Raw genomic sequence first — 26729 nt, forward strand, 5'->3', positions numbered from 1 at the left:
AAAGGAATCTCTGCCTACCTAGGGTTCCTCCAGAGGTTGCTAGGGGTTCCCTGAGCAAAGAGAAATTTCTGCCAACCTAAGGGTTCCTCCAGAGGTTGCTAGAGGTCCTATGAGCAAAGAGCAATTTCTGCCTACTTAGGGTTCCTTCAGAGGTTGCTAGTGGTTCCCTGAGCAAATAGCAATTTCTGCCTACCTAGAGTTCCTCCAGAGGTTGCTATTGGTCCCCTGAGCAAATAGCAATTTCTGCCAGGGTTGCTAGTGGTTCCCGGAACAAAGAGCAATTTCTGCCTACTTAGAGTTCCTCCAGAGATTGCTAGTGTTTCCCTGAGCAAAGAGCAATTTCTTCCTACCTAGGGTTCTTCCAGAGATTGCTAGTGTTTCCCTGAGCAAAGAGCAATTTCTGCCTACGTAGAGTTCCTCTGGAGGTTGCTAGTGGTTCCCTGAGCAAAGAGAAATTTCTGCCTACCCTAGGGTTTTTCCAGAGGTTACTGGGGTCCCCTGAGCAAAGAGCAATTTCCTAGGGTTCCTCCAGAATTTGCTAGGGGTTCATTGAACGATGAGCTATTTCAGCTATCTCAGATAAGTTCCCAACCATCGTTATAGCTAACTGTAAGGGGATAATTCTTCCCAATGACCACAAGTGTAAGGCGCATTCTTCTCACTGACCATCACACTAATGTATCATGAGTTGTAGATATAGTAACTTGTAGCAGGGGTTCCCTGAGACCAGAAAGTTATTTCAAGGGTTCCTCTATACTGCAACGTTTGAGAAAGGCTGGTGTAGACTCATCACATTACAATAGAGGGTTACAGGTTATCTTTAGTGCAATAATGAATATTGTGGTCTAAAGATGGTCTGTAGTTCTTCGACACGTTTCATCAGGAAGATGCACTACTTGGCAAAGACGTGTTATACCCACTCAAAGGACCCTATGATATGCCAACAGCCACAAACCAAATATGGCTGCAACTAAAACCCTGAAGGGTCTTTGGTAGACTGCAGAAGAAGAAGGAAAAAGGGTAGTATACCAACTTTCAGGTATAAATGGAGTGGGCTAAAAAGGGTGGATGGAGGTTAGGCTAAATTTGGTGGCTTTCACCAAACAATAATCATAATACAGGGTGCAGCCAGCCAAAGCACTTCCCAAAAGGTTTGAGTAGGTGGCAACAGGTAATGACCCTAGTAATGGCACCTACCCATGCCTCTGTGTCCACTGGCTCCAACAGAAATAATAACATGACTTGAAATGTTGACATCGGTCATGGGGGCACTGCAATCAGACCTATACTTGGAAGCTAGTCTTGCATACGACACTTGACGCATCTCTAGCTGGTAACAGCAACCGATGCCTGAATGCCCAACCTGACAATACTGGTTCTTTTTTAATTCCATAGCAGTTGCAGAACTGCAAATTTTCCTACTCCGCTCTAATGTGTAACATCATCAATTATGCATGTCCAGCTAAAATGTGTTCCCTCTGCCCACGCACTACTCTAGACTGAGGCTTGCTTTTTACAGAGATATTTTAATAGCATTTTCCCTTACCCCGCATTGACTCGTCTTAATTATAGAGCTAAAAATACGACCAACTTTTCTTTATATTGTAAATCACTTGTTGCCACCCTGACCTACATTTGCTCTACTGCCAATTTACACACGCTGTTAGAAATCATCTCACGATGTGATGTCCCCATCCATCCACGGGAACATTATATGTGAATGAGGGCATTAGAATGTACCCTGCGTACGATGGTCTCCAAAGAACACCAGATCTAGGACATCAGTCACTGGAGATACTATTTTAGACACAAGAATATTATTCATCTTTGACCCTTCTCTGTTAAAATAAAAAAGTTGAAAAAGTTGAAGGAATTATTACTTTTTTTGTAGAAGAAATTGTTTAAAGTGGTTGTAAACCTCTGAAAAGAAAAAACAAAGAAAGTGTACCCTTCTGTAGTCTGTACTTTCCTCATTTCGAAGCACCAAGTGTGATTTATGTGTCTTCTCCCATTCCTCTGCTATCTGTATGAGTCCCTTCTGACAGTCTATGCCAGTGATGGTGAACCTTGGCACCCCAGATGTTTTGGAACTACATTTCCCATGATGCTCCACCACACTGGAGAGTGCCTGAGCATCATGGGAAATGTAGTTCCAAAACATCTGGGGTGCCAAGGTTCGCCATCACTGGTCTATGCCGACACTAAGTAATCCCAGGAGACGCCCCCTCAGCACACAGAGGGGGGTGTGTCCTTTCCCTCCACATAGGTCTCAGATTACACTCAGCTCTCTGCTGTGCAGTCAGATCCCCACCCCCTGCCTTCTGGAGCTCAATAATGCTGTGTAAGTTCTGGACTGTGAACAACTGTAGAGAAGAGAAGACTGCAGGTAAACAGGTAAAACATATATGTAGGAGGATTTGTTTCCTCTCTGTGTATCACTTAAGGATAGTCTCTTCACTGGGTATAAAGTGCCTTGAAAAAGTTGACATTTTCAACAGTTTTTTTCCACATTTTGTCATGTTACAACCAAAAAACGTAAATGTATTTTATTTGCATTTTATGTGATAGACCAACACAAAGTGGCACATAATTGTGAAGTGGAAGGAAAATGATAAGTGGTTTTCAAACTTTTTTACAAATAAATATGTGAAAAGTGTGGGGGGTACATTTGTATTCAGCCCCCCAGAGTCAATACTTTGTAGAACCACCTTTCACTGCAATTACCGCTGCAAGTCTTTTTGGGGATGTCTCTACCAGCTTTGCACATCTAGAGAGGGACATTTTTGCTCATTCTTCTTTGCAAAATATCTCAAGCTCTGTCAGATTGGATGGAGAGCGTCTGTGAACAGCAATTTTCAAGTCTTGCCACAGATTCTCAATTGAATTTAGGGCTGGACTTTGACTGGGCCATTCTAACCCATGAATATGCTTTGATCTAAACCATTCCATTGTAGCTCTGGCTGTATTTTTAGGGTCGTTGTCCTGCTGGAAGGTGAACCTCCACCCCAGTCTCAAGTCTTTTGCAGACTCTAATGCCCCGTACACACGGCCGGACTTTCTGACGGGAAATGTTGGATGTGAGCTTGTTGTCGGAAAGTCCGACCGTGTGTATGCTCCATCGAACATTTGCTGTCGGACTTTCCGCCAACAAATGTTTGAGCGCAGGTTCTCAAATTTTCCGCCAACAAAACTTTGTTGTCGGAAAATCCGATTGTGTGTACACAAGTCTGTCGCACAAAAGTTCACGCATGCTCGGAATCAAACAGAAGGAGCCGCACTGGCTATTGAACTTCCTTTTTCTTGGCTCGTTGTGCGTCTTGCATGTCACCATGTTCTCACGTTCGGTATTGTTGGCCAACATTTGTGTGACCGTGTGTATGCAAGACAAGTCTGAGCCAACATCCTACAAAGAAAAATCCACGGTTTTGTTGGCGGAAAGTCTGATCGAGTGTACGCGGCATAACAGGTTTTCATCTAAGATTGTCCTGTATTTGGTTCCATCCATTTTCCCATCAACTCTGACCAGCTTCCCTGTCCCTGCTGAAGAAAAGCATCCCCACAACATGATGCTGCCACCACCATGTTTCACAGTGGGGATGGTGTGTTCAGGGTGATGTGCAGTGTTAGTTTTCCGCCACACATAGCGTTTTGCTTTTAGGCCAAAAAATAAAATTTTGGTCTCATTTGACCAGAGCACCTTCTTCCACATGTTTGCTGTGTCCCCCACATGGCTTCTCGCAAACGGCAAATGGGACTTCTTATGGCTTTCTTTCAACCATGTCTTTCTTCTTCTCACTCTTCCATAAAGGACAGATTTGTGGAGAGCACGACTAATAGTTGTCCTGTGGACAGATTCTCCCACCTGGGCTGTGGATCTCTGCAGCTCCTCCAGAGTTACCATGGACCTCTTGGCTCTTCTCTGATGAATGTTCTCCTTGCCCGGCCGGTCAGTTTAGGTGGACGGCCATGTCTTGGTAGGTTTGCAGTTGTGATGGATTGAACAGTGCTCCATGAGATGTTCAAACCTTGGGATATTTTTTTGTTATTTTTTTTTATTATGTGCCACTTTGTGTTGGTCTTTCACATAAAACTCCAATAAAATACATTTACGTTTTTGGTTGTAACATGACAAAAATGTGGAAAACTTCAAGGGGTATTAATACTTTTTCAAGGCACTTATGTAAGAGTTTACAACCACTTCTAAAGGCTATCTTTTTTTAAGTTCAGTCTTTTTTATATTGAATTTGGATTGCAAAGAACAAGTATTAGAGGTACAAAGAACATAAAATCTCCAGTATAAGAATGCTATCAGCAGTCTGAAAAACATTTTTCAGTATAAAGTAACGTTAGATATACTACCTATCCAACCGCACCTTTAGCGTTACTTACAACTCTACTTCCTCCTCTCCTCTTCCTTTCTCTGTTGGGGTCCCCCGAGGTTCTGTTGTTGGACCTCTCCTATTTTCAATCTACACCTCCTCCCTGGGTCAGCTGATAGCCTCCCATGGCTTCCTATACCATCTGTTTGCTGACGACACCCAAATCTATTTCTCTACCCCTCAGCTCACTCCCCCTCCCGTCTCCTCACATATCACTAATTTACTATCAGATATATCAGTCTGGATGTCCCAGCACTTCCTCAAACTGAATCTATCCAAAACCGAACTTATAATTCTTCCTCCCCCATTTGCCCCTTCCTCTGATCTCTCAGTCAAAATCGATGGCACAACTATCAGCCCATCCCCCACATGCCAAGGTTCTAGGTGTAAACTACGGTGGCAGATTAAGTGGCACATAATGAAATGCACCTGATGTGAGATTCAACATGTATATAACCAATTGACATATTGAAATGTATTGATAATTGCTATTAGGGGAAGGGGGCCTTACTATCATTGTTCCGATCCGGTCATTGAGTGAAGGTCTGGAAGGAGGAGGAGAGAGTCAATGCTGAAGGATGTTAATAGTTTTTTTCTTTTTTTTTTTTTTGTGTGGCCCATTGTGTCTTGTGTTTAATTGTAATTGTTATGTTATAAAAGCAATAAACAAAACTTTTCAAAAAAAAAAAAAAAAAAAAAAGGTTCTAGGTGTAGTCCAGGACTGTGAACTCTCCTTTAAGCACCACGTCCAATCACTGTGATAATCTTGCCGCCTCAACCCCCACAACATCTCCAAAATACGCTCCTTTCTAACCAATGACACAACAGAGCTCTTAATTCACTCCCTGGTCATCTCTCGCCTCGATTACTGCAACTCCCTTCTCATTGGCTTACCTCTACATAGTCTATCCCCCTTCAGTCCATCATGAATGTTGCTGCCAGACTCATTCACCTTACCAATCGCTCTGTCTTTGCTACTCCTCTCTGTCAATCCCTCCACTGGCTTCCGCTCACCCAATGAATTAAATTCAAAATACTAACAACTACCTACAAAGCCATCCACAACTCGGCCCCCAGCTACATCCCTACACTGTTCTCAAAATACCAACTTAATCGTTCTCTTCGTTCTTCTCAAGACCTCCTGCTCTCTAGCTCTCTCATCATCTCCTCCCATCCTCGTCTCCAGGACTTTTCCAGAGCCTCAACAAAATATAGAAAGAACCACTCCTATGGCCACATCCGTATAGGTAATTGGCGAAAAGAGCCTCTCCAAGCCTATGAAACGCCTTACCCCAATCTGTCCGTCTATCTCCTACTCTATTAGCTTTTAGATGATCCCTGAAAATCCTTCTCTTCAGAGAAGCCTACCCTACCCACACCTAACAACTGTATTTTCATTTTCTCCATCTGATCACCCCCCACAGCTACTCTCCTTTGTTCCACTTGACCCTCCCTTCTAGATTGTAAGCCCTAACAAGCAGGGCCCTCTGATCCCTCCTGTATTGAATTGTATCGTAATTGTACTTTTTGCCCCCCATGTTGTAAAGCGCTATATAAATCCTGTATAATAATATTTATTATAGTAATAATCAGCAGTCTGAAAAACATTGTTCAGTATAAAGTAACGTTAGATATACAACCCCAAAGCCCATCCTTATAGCAAATGTACCAGTAACCTAGTACGTTGGGGAAAGAGAAACTGTCATGCAACATGGAATTCAATTAGTGTATATAGAAACACATCTGCATTTTAACTATCTCTTATGTATCATCGTGGAGAAAAGTAATTGTCAGCAGTAAAAGAGCAACTATGTAAGGAAATTGGGGTTGCTATGGGAGTAAGCTAAGTAGAAAGCAGAATAGAAGCAAGGATAAGGCCAGGGACACTCCATCATGGCGGAGGGGGATTGGGGGTCACGTCTTCTTTGGCCCAGACCTGAAATTCGGAGGAGTAGCGGAACATGGACCACACAGTCCAGGTGTGGGAAAATTCATCCTCCCTTCCTGTTTCCTGTGCCAACAAGTGTTTCAGGTCCCTTATGGAGACTAATTCGATTGCCCATTCCCCAGGGGAGGGTATAGCTGTCGAATTCCAATGGCAAGGAATGACCGCCCTTGCTGCTGCAATGAAGTGTCTGAGGACATCTCTTTTAGACTCTATTTCCACTGGTGCAACTTGTCCTGCGACTTGGGACTGCAAAGTCTCATGACAAGTCGTACTCCATGATTTCCAATGAGTACCGTTCATATCTGTGTGACTTGAAGTTGCAGCGACTTTAACCACTTGCCGACCAGCCGCCGTAGTTTTACTGCGGCAGAATGACACGGCTGGGTGAAACAACGTTATGTAACGTCGCTTCGCCCTGTGTCCACTAGGGACGCGTGCGCGCCTGCTGCTCTCCCCCAGAGCCCATACGAGTGCGACCGCCGGGCTTCCGCGATTGCTCGTGACACACCGAGAATCCGGGATCTGTGTGTGTAAACACACAGCTTCCGGTTTTCTGAGGGGAGAAGAGACTGATCGTGTGTTCATACAAAGTATGAACAGAGATCTGTCATCTCCCCTAGACAGTCCCCTCCCCCCCTTCAGTTAGAACACACACTAGGGAACACAGTTAACCTCTTGATCGCCCCCTAGTGTTAACCCCTTCCCTGCCAGTGACATTTTTACAGTAATCAGTGCATTTTTTATAGCACTGATCGCTGAATAAATGACAATGGTCCCAAAAATGGGTCAAAATTGCCTGATATGTCCGCCGCAATGTCGCAGTCACAATAAAAATCGCAGATCGCCGCCATTACTAGTAAAAAAAAAAAAAAATTAACATGCTATAAATCTATCCCCTATTTTGTAGACGCTATAACTTTTGTGCAAGCCAATCAATAAATGCTTATTGCGATTTTTATTACCAAAAATACGTAGAAGAATAGATATCAGCCTAAACTGAGAAAAAAATGTGCTTTTTTAAAAAGAAAATGGGGATATTTATAATAGCAAAAAGTACAAAATATTGTGTTTTTTACAAAGTTGTTGCCCTTTTTTTGTTTATAGCACAAAAAATAAAAACCGCAGAGATGATCAAATACCACCAAAAGAAAGCTCTATTTGTGGGGAAAAAAGGACATAAATTTGGTTTGGGTGCAACGCTGCACGCCTGCGCACTTGTCAGTTAAGGCGACGCAGTGCCGAATCACAAACAATGGCCCGGTCATTCAGCAGCCAATTCTTTCGGGGCTGAAGAGGCTAAAGTAGTCCCTGTACTACTTTGGCCTGACTTTGATGCGACTTGAGACCCACAGACCTCAAGAGTACACAGGCATTGGTTCAAGTCAAATCTAAATCGTGGAAAAATCGCAGCGAAAAATCGCGGCAAAATCACGCGACTTAAAGGTTGCAATAGTAGAAACGTAGGCTTATGCCCGTACACACGATCTGAAAATCGTATGAAAAATACCGCTTTCAACGCAATTGTACGATAATCAGATTGTTAGTACAGAGCTTTCTATAGCCGATCACGACAGTTCATCTGATATTATCCGATCGGACAAGCACGAAAATTATTCTCCAATGATACCAGATCGTTTGATTTTTATTTAATCAGTACAGTTGTCGTCTGAAAATACAATGCAAATACACTACAACACATGACACCACTTCTGATTTTTTTATTCTGTCGTACGAGAATTTTCGTAACTTTAGTAAACTCTTCAGGTTCGATATACGACTATCATGCAAAAAAAAAAAAAAACGTGCATAAGGCTGGCCATACATGGGTCGAATTTCAAAATAGTTTTCTTTTGAAAATCTGAAATTTTGTGCATTTTGTGATCCGATGGCGCCACCATTGATTTCATAATTCGACCAACCAAGCCTTCAATTTCACTTCCTGTTGCTACAGAAAATAATTTTCCTGGCCGGGAATCTCCTTTTCTTTCTGGGAATTTTCTTTTCTTGCACTTGCGCATTTCTTTTTCGATTATATCCCATCATTGATTAGAAAATCCTTTTGTTTTTTTAAAACATTTCCAACCTGCCCGATTACTCAAACTCGATGGCCGCAGGAAAATCTGCTGTTGCTGCAGCCCCACTAATGGTGCGAAATTCGACCGAAAATGCTTAGATAAGATTTTCGAAAGAAAATTCTTTCGAATTTCCACCCATGTATGGCCGTCCTTGGGCTCCATTCACACTTGTATGACTCCAACGTTGCACCGACTTTGGAGTGCAACCTTGGTGCAACTTTGACGCAACTTTGGATGGGTGCAACTTGGATACGACTTTGGCTTTGACTAGTGCTAATGGACAACTGTTGCACACAAGTTGTTATGTATAATGCGGCGTACACACGAGCGGACTTTACGGCAGACTTTGCCCGGCGGACTTTTCGACGGACTTTACGACGGACTTTCTGAATGAACGGACTTGCCTACACACAATCCACCAAAGTCTTTCGAATTCGTACGTGATGACGTACGACCGGACTAAAATAAGGAAGTTTATAGCCAGTAGCCAATAGCTGCCCTAGCGTGGCTTTTGGTCCGTCGAACTAGCATACAGATGAGCGGAATTTTTCGACCGGACTCGATTTCGACGGATTGATTTAAAACATGTTTCAAATCTAAGTCCGTCCAACTTTTGAGAAAACAAAGTCCGCTGGAGCCCACACACGATTGAATTGTCTGACGAAATCCGCCGGGCAAAGTCTGCCGTAAAGTCCGCTCATGTGTACGCGGCATAACATTCAGGTACGGCTTTCATGCAACTTGAAAGTCGGACCAAAGTAGTGCATGAACTACTTTAAAGTTGCTACAACTTTAAGTCGCACATATATGAATGGTTATCATTGGAAAACATGCAGAACGACTTGTCATGCGACTCTGATGTCCAAAGTTGCATGATGACAGGCCACACAAGCGTGAATGGAGCCTATAAGCGGATTCAAAGGATCCGGGGATCGTGGATAGGGGGACCATCCCGGATGAAGCTTGGAAGGCTAACTTTTTTTTAAAATAAAAAGCCAGGATCCATTTATCACAGTTACAATGCTTTGCAGGTTTAACCACTTGACATCCACGCTATAGCCGAATGACGGCTACAGCGTGGACCTGAATTCCCGGGAGGCCGTCATATGACGGCCTCCCCTGTGCACGCGCCCTACAGGGTGCACGTGGAGAGCGCTGTGATCACCGAGTCACTGTGATCACCAATCCGAGTAAGGGGCCGGTCCCGGCCCCTTACCATGTGATCAGCTGTCAGCCAATGACAGCTGATCACATGATCAAAACAAAAGCTCTGTGATCGTTTTTTTTTCTCCTCGCGCTGACAGCACGAGGAGAAAAAAAAGCCGATCACCGGCTCATCAGCAAGGGACATCGGTCCCGAAGAGGAAGAGGCAATAATGCCTCATATGTGCCACCAGTACCCCCTGCCAGTGCCACCTGACATTGCCACCTGCCAGTGCCCACAGTGCCCACCAGTGCCACCTATCAATGCCCATGAGTGCCACCTATCAATGCCTACAAGTGCCACCTATCAATGCCCACCAGTGGTGCCAATCAGTGCCACCTAGCAGTGCTGTCTATCAGTGTAACCGATCAGTGCCCATTATTGCCACCCATCAGTGCCCATCACTGCCACCTATCAGTGCCCATCAGTGCCGCCTCATCAGCATACATCAATGAAGGAGAAAAATTATCTTTTTTTAAATTTTATAACAAAATATAAAAAAAATGTATTTCCATTTTTTTAACAAAAAACAAAAACCGCAGAGGTGATCAAATACCACCAAAAGAAAGCTTTATTTGTGGGGAAAAAGAAGATAAAAATTTCATATGGGTACAGTGTTGCATGACCGCACAATTGTCATTCAAAGTGTGACAGCGCTGAAAGCTGAAAATTGGTCTGGATAGGAGGGGGGTTTAAGTGCCCAGTAAGCAAGTGGTTAATGGCAAAAAAATGCTAGCACATGTTGAGTTACATCCTAAATACAGGTGTAACATATAACATCCCCTAAAAGGTGAGCTTATCCTTTAACTGATGTGCTTGGTACTCACTAGATGGCGCCAGAGCTTGTGTCTGTTTTTACCATTGGTAACTATAAGGGATCGGATTTATCAAACCGCTCAGTGGAAAGGTTGTTTACTTGTTCAAAACAGCTAATCAGGTTCCTTCCATTTTCCCATTGCAATATTGGAGAATTAAATGGATAATGAAGTTGGTTTCTATGAGCAAACAAGAGCAGTTCTTAACTGCCCAATAATGCCCTAAAATATTGTGCTTTGCAAAAATGGAAAATGATGCAGTTAGGTGTGTAAAATTTAGTTTGACTGCTGTGTGTATTCATTGGTGTATGTATGTATGTATGTATACTGCAGGGCTCAGAATTTCAAGTCCTGAGCTACTAGCCAGGCTTAAGAGTTACTCACCACCAGTTGCCCCGCCCAACCCCAACCATGCCCCTCCCCTAATCCCGCCCCTAAACACGCTCTCAGGAAATGACACTTAAATGTTTTATGCAGAATTAAGTTACAAAAATAAATAGTAAAGCGGAGTTCCACCCAAAAGTGGAACTTCCGCTCGTTGTTCTCCTCCCCCCCTCAGGTGCCACATTTGGCACCTTTCGTGGGAGGGCAGGATACCTGCAGGGCCGACTTTAATATTGATTGGACCCTGGGCAAAACTTTTCTTGGCCTCCCCCTCCATGCAGTTTTGCTCTCCACCTGCTCTGAGACATACAATAAATAGCAGCTAGACTCAAAATCAGTTTACTGAATCAGATCAGGCAGCTATTGCGATTGGTTGCCAGAGGTTACAGTGTATCATTACCGCTCACTGACTGGTTGCTAGAGGTTACAGCACACATTACGTCTTACTGATTAGTTGCTAGAGGTTACAGCACATGATTTCTGCTTGTTGGTTGCTTGCTAGAGATTACTGTGGATATGACCTCAGGGGGGCATGATATACATATCAATGCTTCCGGCCGCCACTATTTACATATGAATGCCTGTAATTTACATGTAAACACAGGGTCTGCAGGTGAGTCATCAAACAATAGGGCAGAGCTAGGCAGCATTAGTAGCAGCACTTCACACTGAGATATTGGAACACAGCACAGGACCAAAACCTCAAGGGACGAGGGAGTTTAAACCAGGATAGTTGGCAAATATGAGGCAGCTGCTTTGGGCCCCACAACAATGGCAGGGCCCAGGGCAGCTGCCCCTTTTGCCCTGCCTTAAAAACAGCCCTGGATACCTGTCTTTCACAGGTATCCGGTTCCCACTTCCGGGAGCCTCAGCCATGGGTACTGACATCACCGTGGGTCTCCCTCCCCCTCCCTCCTCCTTCCCCTGTCGCCGGGTCAACAGAAGAGAGGAGTGGAGCCTCGTGCATGCACCGTAAGGCTTCACTGCCGTGTTCCCTTACTCGCAATAGAGGTGACAACACCCGACAGCTGATGGAAATATCACCTGCGGTGCCAACATCAAAAGTCAGCGGCTTCAGTATGTGCAGCTGCTGGCTTTAAATGTTTGCAGCAGTGGGCAGACCTCCGCTTTAACAACAACTTTATCAGTGCCCCTCAGCACAGCCTCACCGGTACCCATCAATACAGCGTGACCAGTGCCCATCAATACAGTCTCACATGTGCCCATCAATACAGTCTCACCTGTGGCCATCAATACAGTCCCACCTGTGCCCATCAATACAGCGTGACCAGTGCCCGTCAATACAGTCTCACCTGTGGCCGTCAATACAGTCTCTCCTGTGCCCATCAATACAGTCTCACCTGTGACCATCAGTGCCCATCAATACAGTCTCACCTATGCCCATCAATACAGTCTCACCTGTGCCCATCAATACAGCCTCACCTGTGCCCGTCAATACAGCCTCACCTGTGCCCATCAATACAGCCTCACCTGTGCCCATCAATACAGCCTCACCTGTGCCCATCAATAGAGCCTCACCTGTGCCCATCAATACAGCCTCACCTGTGCCCATCAATACAGTCTCACCTGTGCCCATCAATACAGCCTCACCTGTGCCCTTCAATATAGCCTCACCTGTGCCCATCAGTACAGTCTCACCTGTGCCCATCAATACAGTCTCACCTGTGCCCATCAATACAGTCTCACCTGTGCCCATCAGTACAGACTCACCTGTGCCCATCAATACAGCCTCACCCGTGCCCATCAGTACAGTCTCACATGTGCCCGTCAGTACAGCCTCACCTGTGCCCGTCAGTACAGCCTCACCTGTGCCCTTCAGTACAGTCTCATCTGTGCCCGTCAATACAGTTTACCGTCACATACAGCCCCACCTCCTCACCCCGCGCCACTCACGTCACACAGTCCCGCCTCCTCGCCCGACGCCTTCCAGCACTGGACCGGTGTTCTGTCTGTCAAATGCGCTGGGCGAGGAGGCAGGGGCCATATGTGACGGTGGGCAGCGCCGGGAACCCAGCAATTCAAATGTAAGTTGTTACAGCGGGCAATCCCTGCTCTCTGATGATCGGCCAGCTGGACTATTCCTCTCCTCTCATCCCCTGGCTGGGAGAACGGCTCCTGGGGGCAGCCCACGCTCGACAGCCCTCATTTTCCTCTTGCAAAATGCGAGTAGGCGAGTAGAAAACTTGAGGGCTGGTATACTGTATATCCCCTATGTGAACAAGGACATACGCTTAAAGTGATTCTAAAGTCAAAGGTTTTTTTTTAGTTAACTAGTTCTTCCCCAATAGTGCAGAGGCTGTCCTTCCACCTAAGCACAAGTCCACTCCCTCTAGCTCCAATAAATAGTCTTGGGGTTTGTCTTTTTTTAATGTATTGCTTGTAGTAACAGGAAAGGGATTGGGGCATGGGATCCTCCAAACAGCTTAGTAACTTTAAAATGGAAGTGACTGGCCTCAGGTGATACACAGAGATTAACCACCTCAATACTGGGCACTTACACCCCTTTCCTGCCCAGAACATTTTTCACCTTTCAGCGCTGTCAGACTTTGAATGACAATTGCGCAGTTATACCACACTGTAACCATGTGAAATTGTTACCATTTTCTTCACACAAATAGAGCTTTCTTTTGGTGGTATTCAATCACTTCCTAAAAATAAAAAAAAGACCGATTTTTTTTTTTAAAGTTTCTTAGTTTCTGTCAGTAAATTTTGTAAATAAGTAATTTTTTTCCTTCACTGATGGGCGCTGATGAGGCAGCACTGATGGGCACTGATAGGCTGCCCTGATGGGCACTGATGAGGTGGCACTGATGAGGAGGCACGAATATGCTGCACTTATGGGCACTTATAGGTGGCACTGATATGTGGCACTAATGAACACTGATAGGCGGCACTGATGGGTGGCACTGGTGGGCACTGATATGTGGCACTGGTGGGCACAGATAGGCAGCACTGGTGGGCATGGATAGGCGGCACTGGTGGTCACAGATAGATGGCACTGATTGTGGTCACTGATTGCTGGCAATTGTGGTCACTGATGGCTGGCACTTGTGGGCACTGATTGCTGGCTATTGTGGGCACTGATGGCTGGCACTTGTGGTCACTGATGGCTGGCACTTGTGGGCACTGATTGCTGGCTATTGTGGGCACTGATGGCTGGCACTTGTGGGCACTGGTTGGTACTGATTGCTGGCAGTGGTGGGCACTCAATACTGGCACTGGTGGCACTTAATTGTAATCAGGGCACTGATGATCACCCTAGCCAACCCTATATTGAAGCCTATTAGAGCATCTCGCTCTAATCAGATGGGGAGGGGGTCGCTGCCCATGTGCCCTTAATGGATGGGCCGCCCCTGCTCCTAGGCATAACCCCTCCCCAGTAGGCAGGGTTTTTTCACCAGTGTCTGAAGGTGATGGTCATCTCTACATGGTTCTGCCAAATTCTCAACAGTTTCATCAGGATCAGGCTGGCTCTATCCAGATTCATTACCCATAACTATCATTGCCCATGGGAATGGTACCCAGAGACCCTACAGTGACCAGACAAAGAGAATACGATGCAGGGACAGTCTGTAATGTTGCCGATCGGTACTGGACCCCGCATTTATGGAATTTGGTGTTATCTGGTTGTTATGGAGTTGCCTGGTGTTTTTTTCCAGTAGGGTGCTGTACAGATCCAGGGCAGTGAACCCCAGCTGGGAGATTGAGTCCCCGAAGGCCCTCTGGGCAAAGCCTGCCATGATGGGTGAAAATTGTACTGACGACTGCCCTTATGGTAGCCCTGGCTGGATTCTCTATTACAGCTGCCCCCCCAGAAAGCCAGGGACCCCCTCATCCCCGCTGGTACAAGGAGTGGTGGCCCCGTTGTTTATCAGCATTGTTTTCATGTTTGAAAAATGATTGCTCTTGATTGACCAATCACTTAAACATTACTGTCTGTTTTTTGGGGTTTTTTTAGGTTGAAGCTGGCGATGTTCCACAGGAAGCCAACAGCGAGCCAAGGCCGGCGCCAGCAGAAAACGGCTTGAATCACGCTTCTACTTTAACGCCTAAGTCATCATCTCAAAATGTTCACAATCAGCCTCCGCCAGGTAAGTCGTTTTATTTCTCTAAAGGAAAGCTACATTGAGGGAAATAGGGGGACTTACTACGGCCCATGTCCCTGTTGGGGAAATTTGCCCGTTCTAAAATGATCACCCTATTATATTGTAAGCTCTTCTGAGCAGGGCCCTCTTAATCCTCTTGTATTTTATTGTATTATAACTGTATTGTCTCCCTTTTATATTGTAAAGTGCTGCGTAAACTGTTGGCGCTATATAAATCCTGAATAATAATAATAATCACCAGGATAGAATGTGATGCAAAATCCAAAAAGAGGTTAAATCTTCCATTGGGAGCCCCTGTTCCTAATTTAACACCAAATAAGTGCACCACAACCACACATTAAACAATATATTGTTCACTTGTTCCATTCTATTTGTTTAGATGCGGCATTCGTTATTTTGGATAATTCGTAACTTTGGATAAATTTGTATTGGTTACATTCACTTAATGCCACGTACACACGATCGGACTTTCCGACAACAAAACTGTGGATTTTTTCCAGCGGATATTGGCTCAAACTTGTCTTGCATACACACGGGTCACACAAATCTTGTCGGAAATTCCGATCGCCAAGAACGCGGTGACGTACAACACGTACAACGAGCCGAGAAAAAAAAAGTTCAATAGCCAGTGCAGCTTCTTCTGCTTGATTCCGAGCAGGCGTGGAATTTTGTGCATCGGAATTGTGTACACACGATCGGAATTTCCAACAACAAGTTTTGTTGTTGGAAAATTTTGAGAACCAGCACTCAAACATTTGTTGTCGGGAATTCCGACCGCAAATGTCCAATGGAGCCAACACGCGGTCGAATTTTCCGACAACAAGCGAATATTTGTTAGACATGTGCGATTAGTTTCGTACGAATCGAAAATTCGTATGAATTTCCGTAAATTCGTACATTCGGGAGGATCCAAAATATGAATTGCTATGCTTACGAATTTTGTACAAAATACGAAATTTCGTTTACGAATTTCGGATCCAAATTCCGTTACAACGGAAACGAGAATGTTCATTATTACGATTATTCGTTATGATGACGTTAAATAACCCAGGAAGTCAGCACAGCACAGGGATGGTGGGAGCCCCTCATAATAATAAATTCTTCATAAGGAACATTCGTAATTGTTACCAAAAGTTAACGACAATTTGTATTTCATACGAATCCAAATTGGTTTTCGGACACGAATTACGAAATACGAATTAATACTAATACCAAACAGAACGAAACAAAACTAATTTATTGACGGCGCACATGTCTAACATTTGTTGTGGAAAATTCCGACCGTGTGTACGCGGCACTACAGTCAAATTTTAAAGGAGATTCCAATACCTATAATTTAATAGTTAATTGCTATTAGTTAGTGAGCTATTATTTCAAATTTCCGGATTTTCGTTTTTTTTTTTTTTTTTTTTTTATTACAAATTTGCAGAATTTTTGAATTTCCGAATTCTCTAATTTACTAATTATCTAATTTACTAATTATTGAATTTACAAATTTACGAATTTTCAAATTTGCATACACTTGTGACTTCTCCAAAACAAGAATAACATCATCATTTTGTTGAAAAAAATCACTTTGAAAAACAACCTCCTAGCTAGACATGTGCAATTTGTTTCGCTCCGAATTTGTCTTTTTAACGCAATTCAACAAAATTGTTAATTTGGAAATATCGGAATTAACGAAAACCTGTTTAAGGGAAATTCGAAATTCGGATATCCGGAAATTCTGAAATTCGAAAATCAGGAAATGCGAAAATCCGAAAAGGCGAAAATCTGAAAACGCGAAAATCTGTAAAATCGGAAATTCGAAAATCCGAAAATAAGAACGAAAATTGAAAAGAAAGAAAATTTGAAAACCTGAAAATTCAAAAATCTGAAATAATAACTAATAATAAATGAACTATTACTAACTATTAAATTATAGGTTTTGGAATTTCCTTCCAAATTTGTCTGAAAACGTAACAAATACGAATTTATCCAAAGTTACGAATTATCCAAAATAACGAATGCCGCATCTAAACAAATGGAACATAACTAATTAATACTAATAAATAACAATAATATAATTAAAAAATTTTATTATTATTATTTATTATTAATTCGCTCCATTCCATTCGTTTAGATGCAGCATTCGTTATGTCGGATAATTCGTAACTTCGGATAAATTTGTATTCGTTATGTTAACTAACAGCCAAATTTAAAAGGAAATTCCAATACCTATAATCTATTAGTTAGTTATTATTAGTTAGCTATTATTTAGAATTTTCGTTCTTTCACATTTTCCGATTTTCTTTCTTATTTTCGAATTTTCCGATTTTCAAATGTTCAAATTTCCGGATTTTTGAATTTCCGGATTTTCACATTACCGGATTTTCACATTACCGGATTTTCGCATTTCCGAATTTTCAAATTTATGAATTTCCGAATTATCAAATTTATGAATTTTCGGATTTTAGAATTTCCTTATTTTCGAATTTCCGGATTTTCGCATTTTCGAATTTATGAATTATTGAATTTACAAATTTTCAAATTTTTTAATTTTCAAACTTTCGAATTTACGAATGTACGCATTTACAAATTTCAATCATAACAAATGACCTGAAAAGCCAAAAACAAATGAACCAAAAAAGAGCTAATTTTTTGGCAGTGCACATGTCTACTCCTAGCATTTCTATCCTTGGCCATCTTGAGTAAGGGCAGATAATTCATGTAGCATTTTTTTCCTGGAATCCATCTGCCCTTAGCCCAGGCATGCAGGTAGAAGGTGTGTGGTTAGCTGTGAAAGCCCCTCCTCCTTTAAAGGCCTAGGTCAAAAACCAGGAAAACGTTGAAAAAATGTAAAACATTGTAACAAATGTAACAAAAAAAACAAAAACTTCAAAACAAGTAAATATAATATACCTTCCTATCTATAGACTAATGCTAGCAGTATAAGGATTAAAAACAGTTCATGTTGACCGAGAAAGTGAAGTTCCACTTTAATAATAATTCCTCACCCCTGTATATTCAGGAATTAGGGGAGGTGTAATGGGGGAGTGTATTAAGGGAGGTGTAATAGGGGGGGGGGGGTGTAATGGGGGGGTGTAATGGGGATGGTGTAATGGGGAAGGTGTAATGGGGGGTGTAATGGGAGAGGTGTAATGGGGGGTGTAATGGGGGGGTGTAATGGGGAGGTGTAATGGGAGGGTGTAATGGGGTGGTGTAATGGGGAGGTGTAATGGGGAGGTGTAATGGGGAAGGTGTAATGGGGGGTGTAATGGGAGAGGTGTAATGGGGGGTGTAATGGGGAGGTGTAATGGGGGGGTGTAATGGGGGGGTGTAATGGGGAGGTGTAATGGGAGGGTGTAATGGGGAGGTGTAATGGGGGGTGTAATGGGAGAGGTGTAATGGGGGGGTGTAATGGGGGGTGTAATGGGGAGGTGTAATGGGAGGGTGTAATGGGGGTGGTGTAATGGGGAGGTGTAATGGGGAGGTGTAATGGGGAGATGTAATGGGGAGGTGTAATGGGAGGGTGTAATGGGGGTGGTGTAATGGGCGGGTGTAATGGAGGAGGTGTAATGGGTGGGTATAATGGGGAGGTGTAATGGGGGTGGTGTAATGGGAGAGGTGTAATAGGGGGGTGTAATGGGGGAGGTGTAACAGGGAGTGTAATGGGGGAGGTGTAAAGGGGGTTGTAATGGGGGAGTGTAATGGGGGGTGTAATGGGGGAGGTGTAATGGGAGAGGTGTAATGGGGGGTGTAATGGGGGAGGTGTAATGGGGGGGTGAATGGGGGAGGTGTAACAGGGGGGGTGTAACGGGGAGTGTAATGGGGGAGGTGTAATGGGGGGTGTAATGGGGGTTGTAATGGGGGAGGTGTAATGGGGAGGTGTAATGGGGAGGTGTAATGGGGGGAGGTGTAATGGGGAGGTGTAATGGGGAGGTGTAATGGGGTGGTGTAATGGGGGGTGTAATGGGGGAGGTGTAACGGGAGAGGTGTAATGGGGGGAGGTGTAATGGGGGGTGTAATAGGGGAGGTGTAATGGGGGGAGGTGTAATGGGGGGTGTAATAGGGGAGGTGTAATGGGGGAGGTGTAATTCGGGGGTTGTAATGGGGGGGTGTAATGGGGGATTTGAAGGACTTCCTTTCCCTACTGGAAGTTTTTTTACCTGGGACGAGCTCTGTCCTTGTTGGAACTCTTAGCAGGTTTGTCTTACAAGAGGAACAGAAGAAGAAAAAGAGGGCGCACCAGCCTTGTGCATTATCCTTTAAACGCCTATTTTATTAAAAATAAGATAAAAATACTACTCACAAACATATGGAAAAAAGTTCGCAAATACAAACGATCTCCAGATGACGACAATTAGTTGACTGACAGACAGGCTCCAGATGGTACACAGAAGATATCAAGGGCCACTGCCGGCTAACGCGTTTCAAAGGGATACCTTCTTTCTCAGAGCCTAGCCTTGTCCTACAAGAGGACCTGGTGGGGCCTTGAGTAGCAGCTTTCATTTTTATTGTGTGGGTCACAGCCGACAATTTTCCTTGCCTAGATATGTGGGGCGGGGGGGGGCTTACAGTGTAGGACCATTGGTGTCCACTGGGCCTTCACTCTACATGATGACATCAGTGATGGGAAGTCTGCAGGAGCGAGGAATAAGGTAGGTATTTTTTTACATTACATTCCGCCTAGACAACCAGAAATTCAGGAATTTAGAGATGATCAGTGTTCAGCCTCTGACAATAAATATGGTTTATACATCAAACACTTTAGAATATTATACCAAGACCTCCAGATCACTTGATCCCATTGGAAGACAAAGTCATAGCATTCTCTCTCTCTTTCTCTTTCTCAGGTTCTGTTAAAATACCAGCTAAAACCGCACCGGCCGAGGACCTCATAATGAGTGTATTGATAGGTAAGGTTTTTATCCATCTGATTTGCTCCAGGTTCCTCTACCAGATAAGTCCAGGGACAGCCAGGCGCACCGTAATGGTCAATCTTTCTGGCTCAATCAACAGTCTAGGGGTTGGTTTTTCTTGAAAAGCATTGCTGAATAAACTTGGATAGGGCACTCGAAACGGTGGGATACTCCATTGGCATTTACCAGTAGGGTTGTCCCGATACTCGTATGGATATCTGTACAGATACTGAGCATTTGCGCGAGAATTTGTACTCGCACAAATGCTCCCGATGCTTAATCTGATACCTGGGAATGAAGCGGCATTGCTCCCGAAACAGGAAGTCAGAGGGCAGAGAGGGCGGAGCGGGAGGAGCGAGTCCTCAACGTCACGGAAGTGACGTTCCGTGTCTATGTTAGCGGTTGAACATTCTGACGCCCGTCTTGGTACACCCTGCACTCGGCCGCCGCAAGCCAGCAGCGGACACCTTGTTACACCCAGCCCATATAGTTCGGGCTGGGTGTAACAAGATGTCCGCTGCTGCTTACTGCGGCCGAGTGCAGGGTGTACCAAGATGGGCGTCGCCGCATATACTATACTACTATAAATGGCATGAACGATGAGAGGAAAAAAGGATTTTGCATTGCTATATGCCATATAGCATTGCAAAATCCTTCCTTTCTTCTCATCATTCATGTCATTTATTATGCCAGGCCAGAAATTGCCAATCAGTGCTGCATTTCAGTGCCCATCAGTACCCATAAGTGCCACCTATCAGCGCCCATAAGTGCCACCTATCAGCGCCCATAAGTGCAGCCTATCAGTGTCAGCCATTAGTGCCAGCCACCTGTCAGTGTCACCAATCAGTGCCAGCCATCAGTCAGTGGCACCTATCAGTGCCCATCAGTCAGTGCCACCTATCAGTGCCATTCATCAGTGCCTGCCATCAGTGCCAGCCATCAGTCAGTGCTATCCATCAGTGCCAGCCATCACTGCCATCCATCAGTGCCAGCCATCAGTCAGTGCTATCCATCAGTGCCAGCCATCAGTCAGTGCCACCAAATCAGTGCTCATCAGTCAGTGCCACCTATCAGTGGCATCCATCAGTCAGTGCCACCTATATATATCAGTCAGTGCCCATCAGTCAGTGCCACCTATCAGTGCCATCCATCAGTGCCTGCCATCAGTGCCAGCCATCAGTCAGTGCTATCCATCAGTGCCAGCCATCACTGCGATCCATCAGTGCCAGCCATCAGTCAGTGCTATCCATCAGTGCCAGCCATCAGTCAGTGCCACCAAATCAGTGCTCATCAGTCAGTGCCACCTATCAGTGGCATCCATCAGTCAGTGCTATCCATCAGTGCTATCCATCAGTGCCAGCCATCAGTGCCAGCCATCAGTGCCATCCATCAGTGCCAGCCATCAGTCAGTGCCAGCCATCAGTCAGTGCCACCAAATCAGTGCTCATCAGTCAGTGCCACCTATCAGTGGCATCCATCAGTGCCAGTCATCAGTGCCCATCAGCCAGTGCCAGCCATCAGTCAGTGCCACCTATCAGTGCTCATTAGTGCTGCATAATCAGTGATCAGTAAAAAAAGTATCGGTATCGGCGAGTACTTGAAAAAAAATATTGATACTTTTACTCGGTCTTAAAAAGGTGGTATTGGGACAACCCTATTCACCAGTAACAGGAGGACACTCTTCACTTTGTCACCACTTGTCACCACCAGTCCTTCTATTACAGTGGTTTCCAAACTGCAGCCCGGGAGCCGGGCTGCAGTTTGCTGCAGTTTGCTGCTTTGCTTGCCTTTATTTGGCCCTTGAGGCATTTATTCCTGCCATGGACACCAACAATAGGGCACTATTCCTCCCGCTGTCACCAACAATGGGACATTACACCTTCCACGAACACCAACATTTGGTCACTATTCCTCCACTAATACCAAAGACGGGGCAATGTTTACCGCACTGGGCACAATCCCCCCCCCAAAGTCTGGACGACAGTAAATTGGCCCTTTGTAAAGTCTGGAGACCCCTGTTCTATTAGGTGCCAAGGGAATGGACAGCACTGAGACACCACCAGGAAGGTCCCAGGCCAGGCAAGTACTGGCGCTGATCCACAAGGGATAGTGACAACGAGCAGTCACCACAATCCTACACTCAGGTCTGTACTCACAATGTTCCTGGATGCCTCCTTCCAATATCAGCCAGACATTTCTCCTGTGAACTCTCCAGACCAGATGCTCAGTGAAATTCCTTGGTCAGTTCTGTTAGCGCCAGATTGCCCGCCGGCCTATTGCGGTCACGCTATGAGGCCCCATTCACACCTGAGCCATTATCTGCTTGAAGCTTGAAGCTCAAAAACGCTGGAGGAGAAAAAAAAAATCAATTATTCTCTATGGAGATGGTTCACATCTCCAGTCCCGAGTCGCTTGAAGCCAAACGCCTGAAGCTCAAACAAGTTCTGCAACAAGCTTTTTTTTGTCGTTCGAATCTGGCAGATTTGAGCGTTTTTGGCGCGTTTGTATAACCATAGAAACGAATGGAACCGAGCCATTTGCATGTTTTTGCAGGTTTCTGCACAATTTTCTGCTCAAATGAAAGAAAGTAAAAAATAAAATAGTACATTACTATAGAATGTAAAGTAAATACACAAATAACTAACAATCTTCATAAATAAGTAAAATAAATGAATAATATGTAATAATACATGAATAAATAATAATTACCGTAACCTCTAACCTTTAAAAATATTGAATACACTATTATTTTTATTAATAATAATAATAATAATAATAATAGTAATAATAAAAAATAACAACACCCAAACACGAACAAAAAAATACATTATTATTATTATTAATAATAATAATAATAATAGTAATAACAATAATTTTTTTGTGTTAGGGTTAGGTTATCTAGTTATGTATTATTATTTTCGTTTTTAAGGGGTAAGGGTTAAAGTTAAGGGTTATTTATTTATTTATTGTTACTTAGTATTAATTTATTGAATTTATTTTGTTTTTTTATGATTATTACTTGTGTATTTATTTTACATTTATTTCTTTATTATTATTCATATAATAATAATAATAAAATAACAACACCCAAACATGAACAAAAACATTTTTTGTGTTAGGGTCAGGTTGTTTAGTTATTTATTATTACCTTATTTTTTTAAGGGGTAAGGGTTAAAGTTAAGGGTTCATTATTTATTTATTATTTATTGTTAGTATTAATTTATTTAATTTTTTTAATAATTTTTATTTATTTGTGTATTTATTTTAAATTTTTATTTATTCATTTATTATTATTCATATAATAATAATAATAATAATAATAAAAAATAAATGAAATAATAATAATAAATAACCCTAACCCCAACTCATAATCCTAACCCTAACCTAAACCGAACTCGAACCCCTTACCCTAACAAAAAAAACAATAAATGAATAATAATAAAAGAAGAAATAAAAGCTAATGGAAAAGCTTAAAAAGCTGAAGTACCTAGCAACACATGATGCAACAGATAATAGTTTTCTCTATTGACTATTAAAAAAATGGAAAAAGCCCAAAAACACTGCATACAAATGCGCCAAAAACGCCCGATAAAATGCTCAAAGACGCTACGCCCAGGTGTGAATGCAGAGTCACTGATCACCATCATTGCAGTACAGCATCTATAGCATAAATTCCAGTATATATACCATAGTTTGTAGACGCTATAACTTTTGCACAAACCAATCAATATAAGCTTATTGGGATTTTTTTCATTTTTTTTTTATGACAGAAAGTATAAAATATCTTTTTGTTTTTTTTCAAAATTTTCATTCTTTTTTAATTTATATAATAAAAAATAAACAATCCAGTGGTGATCAAATACCATCAAAAGAAAGCATTATTTGTGTAAAAAAAAAAAAAATGATATAAATGTAATTTGGGTACAGGCTCTCACGACTGCGTAATTGCCAGGTAAAGTAACGCAGTGCTGAATAGAAGATAATTGTCTGATCACATAGGGGGGTAAAACCTTCCGGAGGTCAAGTGGTTGAGCCAGTCTTGTTTTGAGTGGATCATTAGGAGCCTGTGCTAACCCACAAAGAAACGCAATAAAACACAATCAGAACGCTGTTTTTCCAAAGCACAGCATACATGAGTATCAAACAAATATGGCTGCCCTTATTTACATATATAATTGTAAACTATATATAAAACAAATCTTCTTTTTTTTTTTTTTTTTTTTTTTTTTAACGTTGATGAGGCTATTTACATTACGTTGATTACATTTGCATACATGAAAACTTCAAAAAGATTACAGATTGTCTTTAAACTTGCTCTATCCCCTCGTTATTATGGTAAAATCTTCACCATTACAACTACTGACAAAACAGTGATATAGTAACTATGGGGTCAGACTTGGAGGGGTAGTTAGATCCAAGTGCCCATTCTGCCCAGAAATACACTATATTACCAAGAGTATTGGGACACCTGCCTTTACAAGCACATGAACTTTAATGGCATCCCAGTCTTAGTCCGTCAATATTGAGTTGGCCCACCCTTTGCAGATATAGCAGCTTCAACTCTTCTGGGAAGGCCGTCCACAAGGTTTAGGAGTGTGTCTATGGGAATGTTGGACCATTCTTCCAGAAGCGCATTTGTGAGGTCAGGCACTGGTGTTGGATGAGAAGACCTGGCTCACAGTCTCTACTCTAATTCATCCCAAAGGTGTTCTATCGGAGTTGAGGTCAGGACTCAAGGCCATGCCAGTCATGTTCCTCCACCCCAAATTCGCTCATCCATGTCTTTATGGACCTTGCTTTGTGCACTGGTCCAAATCATTTGGTGGAGGGGGGATTATGGTGTGGGGGAGAGGGAATAATTGTATGGGGTTGTTTTTCAGGGGTTGGGTTTGGCCCCTTAGTTCCAGAGGAGGGAACCCTTATGCAGCGTACAGACGATCACACATTCCGACAACAAAATCCATTTTTTTTTTTGTTGGCTCAAACTTGTCTTGCACACACACGGTTACACAAATGTTGTCGGAAATTCCGAACGTCAAGAACGCGGTGACGTACAACACGTACGACGGGACTAGAAAAAGGAAGTTCAATAGCCAGTGCGGCTCTTCTTCTTGATTCCGAGCATGCGTGGAATTTTGTGCGTCGGAATTGTGTACAGACGATCGGAATTCACGAGAACGGATTTTGTTGTCGGAAAATTTGAGATCCAGATCTCAAATTTTGTTGGTCGGAAATTCCAACGAAAAATGTCCGATGGAGCCTACACATGGTCGGAATTTCCGACAACAAGCTCCCATCGAACATTTGTTGTCAGAAATTCCGTCCGTGTATACGGGGCATTAAGGTGTCAGCATACCAAGACATTTTGGACAATTTCATGCTTCCTGTTCCAACATGACTGAGCACCAGTGCACAAAGCAAGGTCCATAAAGACATGGATGAGCGAGTTTGGGGGAGGAACTTTTTACTTAGTGGCGCTCCTCTCTTTTTTCGTTTTTTATTTGGGGGAGGAACTTGACTGACCTACACAGAGTCCTGACTTTAACCCGATAGAACACCTTTGGGATTAATTTAGAGCGGTGACTGTGATCCAGGCCTTCTCGTCCAACATAATTGCCTAACCTCACAAATGCGCTTCTGGAAGAATGGTCAAACATTCCCATAGACACACTCCTAAACCTTGTGGACAGCTTTCCCAGAAGAGTTGAAGCTGTTATAGCTGCGAAGGGTGGGCCAACTCAATATTGAACCCTACGGATGAAGACTGGGATGCCATTAAACTTCATGTGCGTGTAAAGGCAGGTGTCCCAATACTTTTGACAATATAGTGTATCTTCAATGATTAAAAGATTGGACTTTTCCTTTCTGTTCTCCTTTCTGTTATATGTGTACCAAAGCTGGCTCTGTCAATGTTTGTTACAGAGGTAGAAGCTCAGAGTATCGATGAACTGAAGCAGCAGAAATCATTTGTGAAGCTCCAGAAGAAGCATTATAAAGAAATGAAAGATCTCGTAAAAAGGCACCATAAGAAAACCACTGACCTGATCAAAGAGCACACCACTAAGTACAATGAAATCCAGAACGATTACTTGAGGAGGAGGGCCATCCTGGAGAAGGCGGCCAAAAGGGACAGCAAAAAGAAGTAAGTCAATTAGCTTTATAAGGATATAATACAATGTACTGCCCCCCATTCCCAGTTGCTGGCCCGTTGATTGCTGGCCCCTCGGTGGCCCCCTAGGACTGTGGACATTTTTTTTTTTTAATTAAAAATACGCTGACTGATGATGAGGGCTTCCCTTTATTCTCTCTGCTGTGGGAGTCTGCTGTTGGGTGAAAAGGCCGACTGTTGACAGAACACTAAGGCTAGGTTCACACTAGAGCGTGGTGTTGGAAACCCGGCGATCCGTGTGCGTTTTTGCACCACATTCAAAACGCACGGCAGTTGTGATCTGCAGCGGGTATTAACATTAAGGTAATGAAACCTGAAACGCAGGTCCAAATGCGGTGCGTTTGCCTGCACCGGGTCGCATAGTATAAATGTACCATGCAATCCAGTTGTAGTGCGCTACTTTTGGTGTGATGAAGTGCGATTTGAGACCATTCAAAATGAATGAATAAGAAGTAATAACCCCCCAGTTACAGAACGGGACATTAAAGGCGACTTAGAGCTCAGCGAATAGAGTGTGCAGTGGTTTGCTGTCTCCCTAGGGCATATCTTTTTGATGAAATTCTGGCTATACAGCAATATGCTTTTAGGCTTTATATAGCCATCAGCACTGCTGAAACCTAACTAAGGACCTATATGATTGGACGCTTTCTGGCACTCTTTTTTTTCCTCTTGTATACCAGGAATATTAATTTTCCATCTGCCCCTGCTTATGTATTTAACGGTATTG

At 43.3% G+C, this 26729-nt stretch overlaps 1 protein-coding gene across 2 annotated transcripts in view; it reads left to right on the forward strand.

Annotated features, from left to right (window-relative positions):
- The window catches only part of PLCB1 (phospholipase C beta 1), an 887199-nt gene that overhangs the window by 729569 nt on the left and 130901 nt on the right, over positions 1-26729 (forward strand). For both annotated transcript variants that reach the window (XM_073628625.1, XM_073628626.1), the window contains exons 24-26: positions 14785-14917; positions 19768-19830; positions 25756-25975. In XM_073628625.1, coding sequence (XP_073484726.1) covers positions 14785-14917; positions 19768-19830; positions 25756-25975 — 416 coding nt within the window. The remainder of the gene's footprint in view (positions 1-14784; positions 14918-19767; positions 19831-25755; positions 25976-26729) is intronic.

This window comes from Aquarana catesbeiana, linkage group LG04 (genome assembly GCF_042186555.1).
Source record: "Aquarana catesbeiana isolate 2022-GZ linkage group LG04, ASM4218655v1, whole genome shotgun sequence".
NCBI lineage: Eukaryota > Metazoa > Chordata > Amphibia > Anura > Ranidae > Aquarana > Aquarana catesbeiana.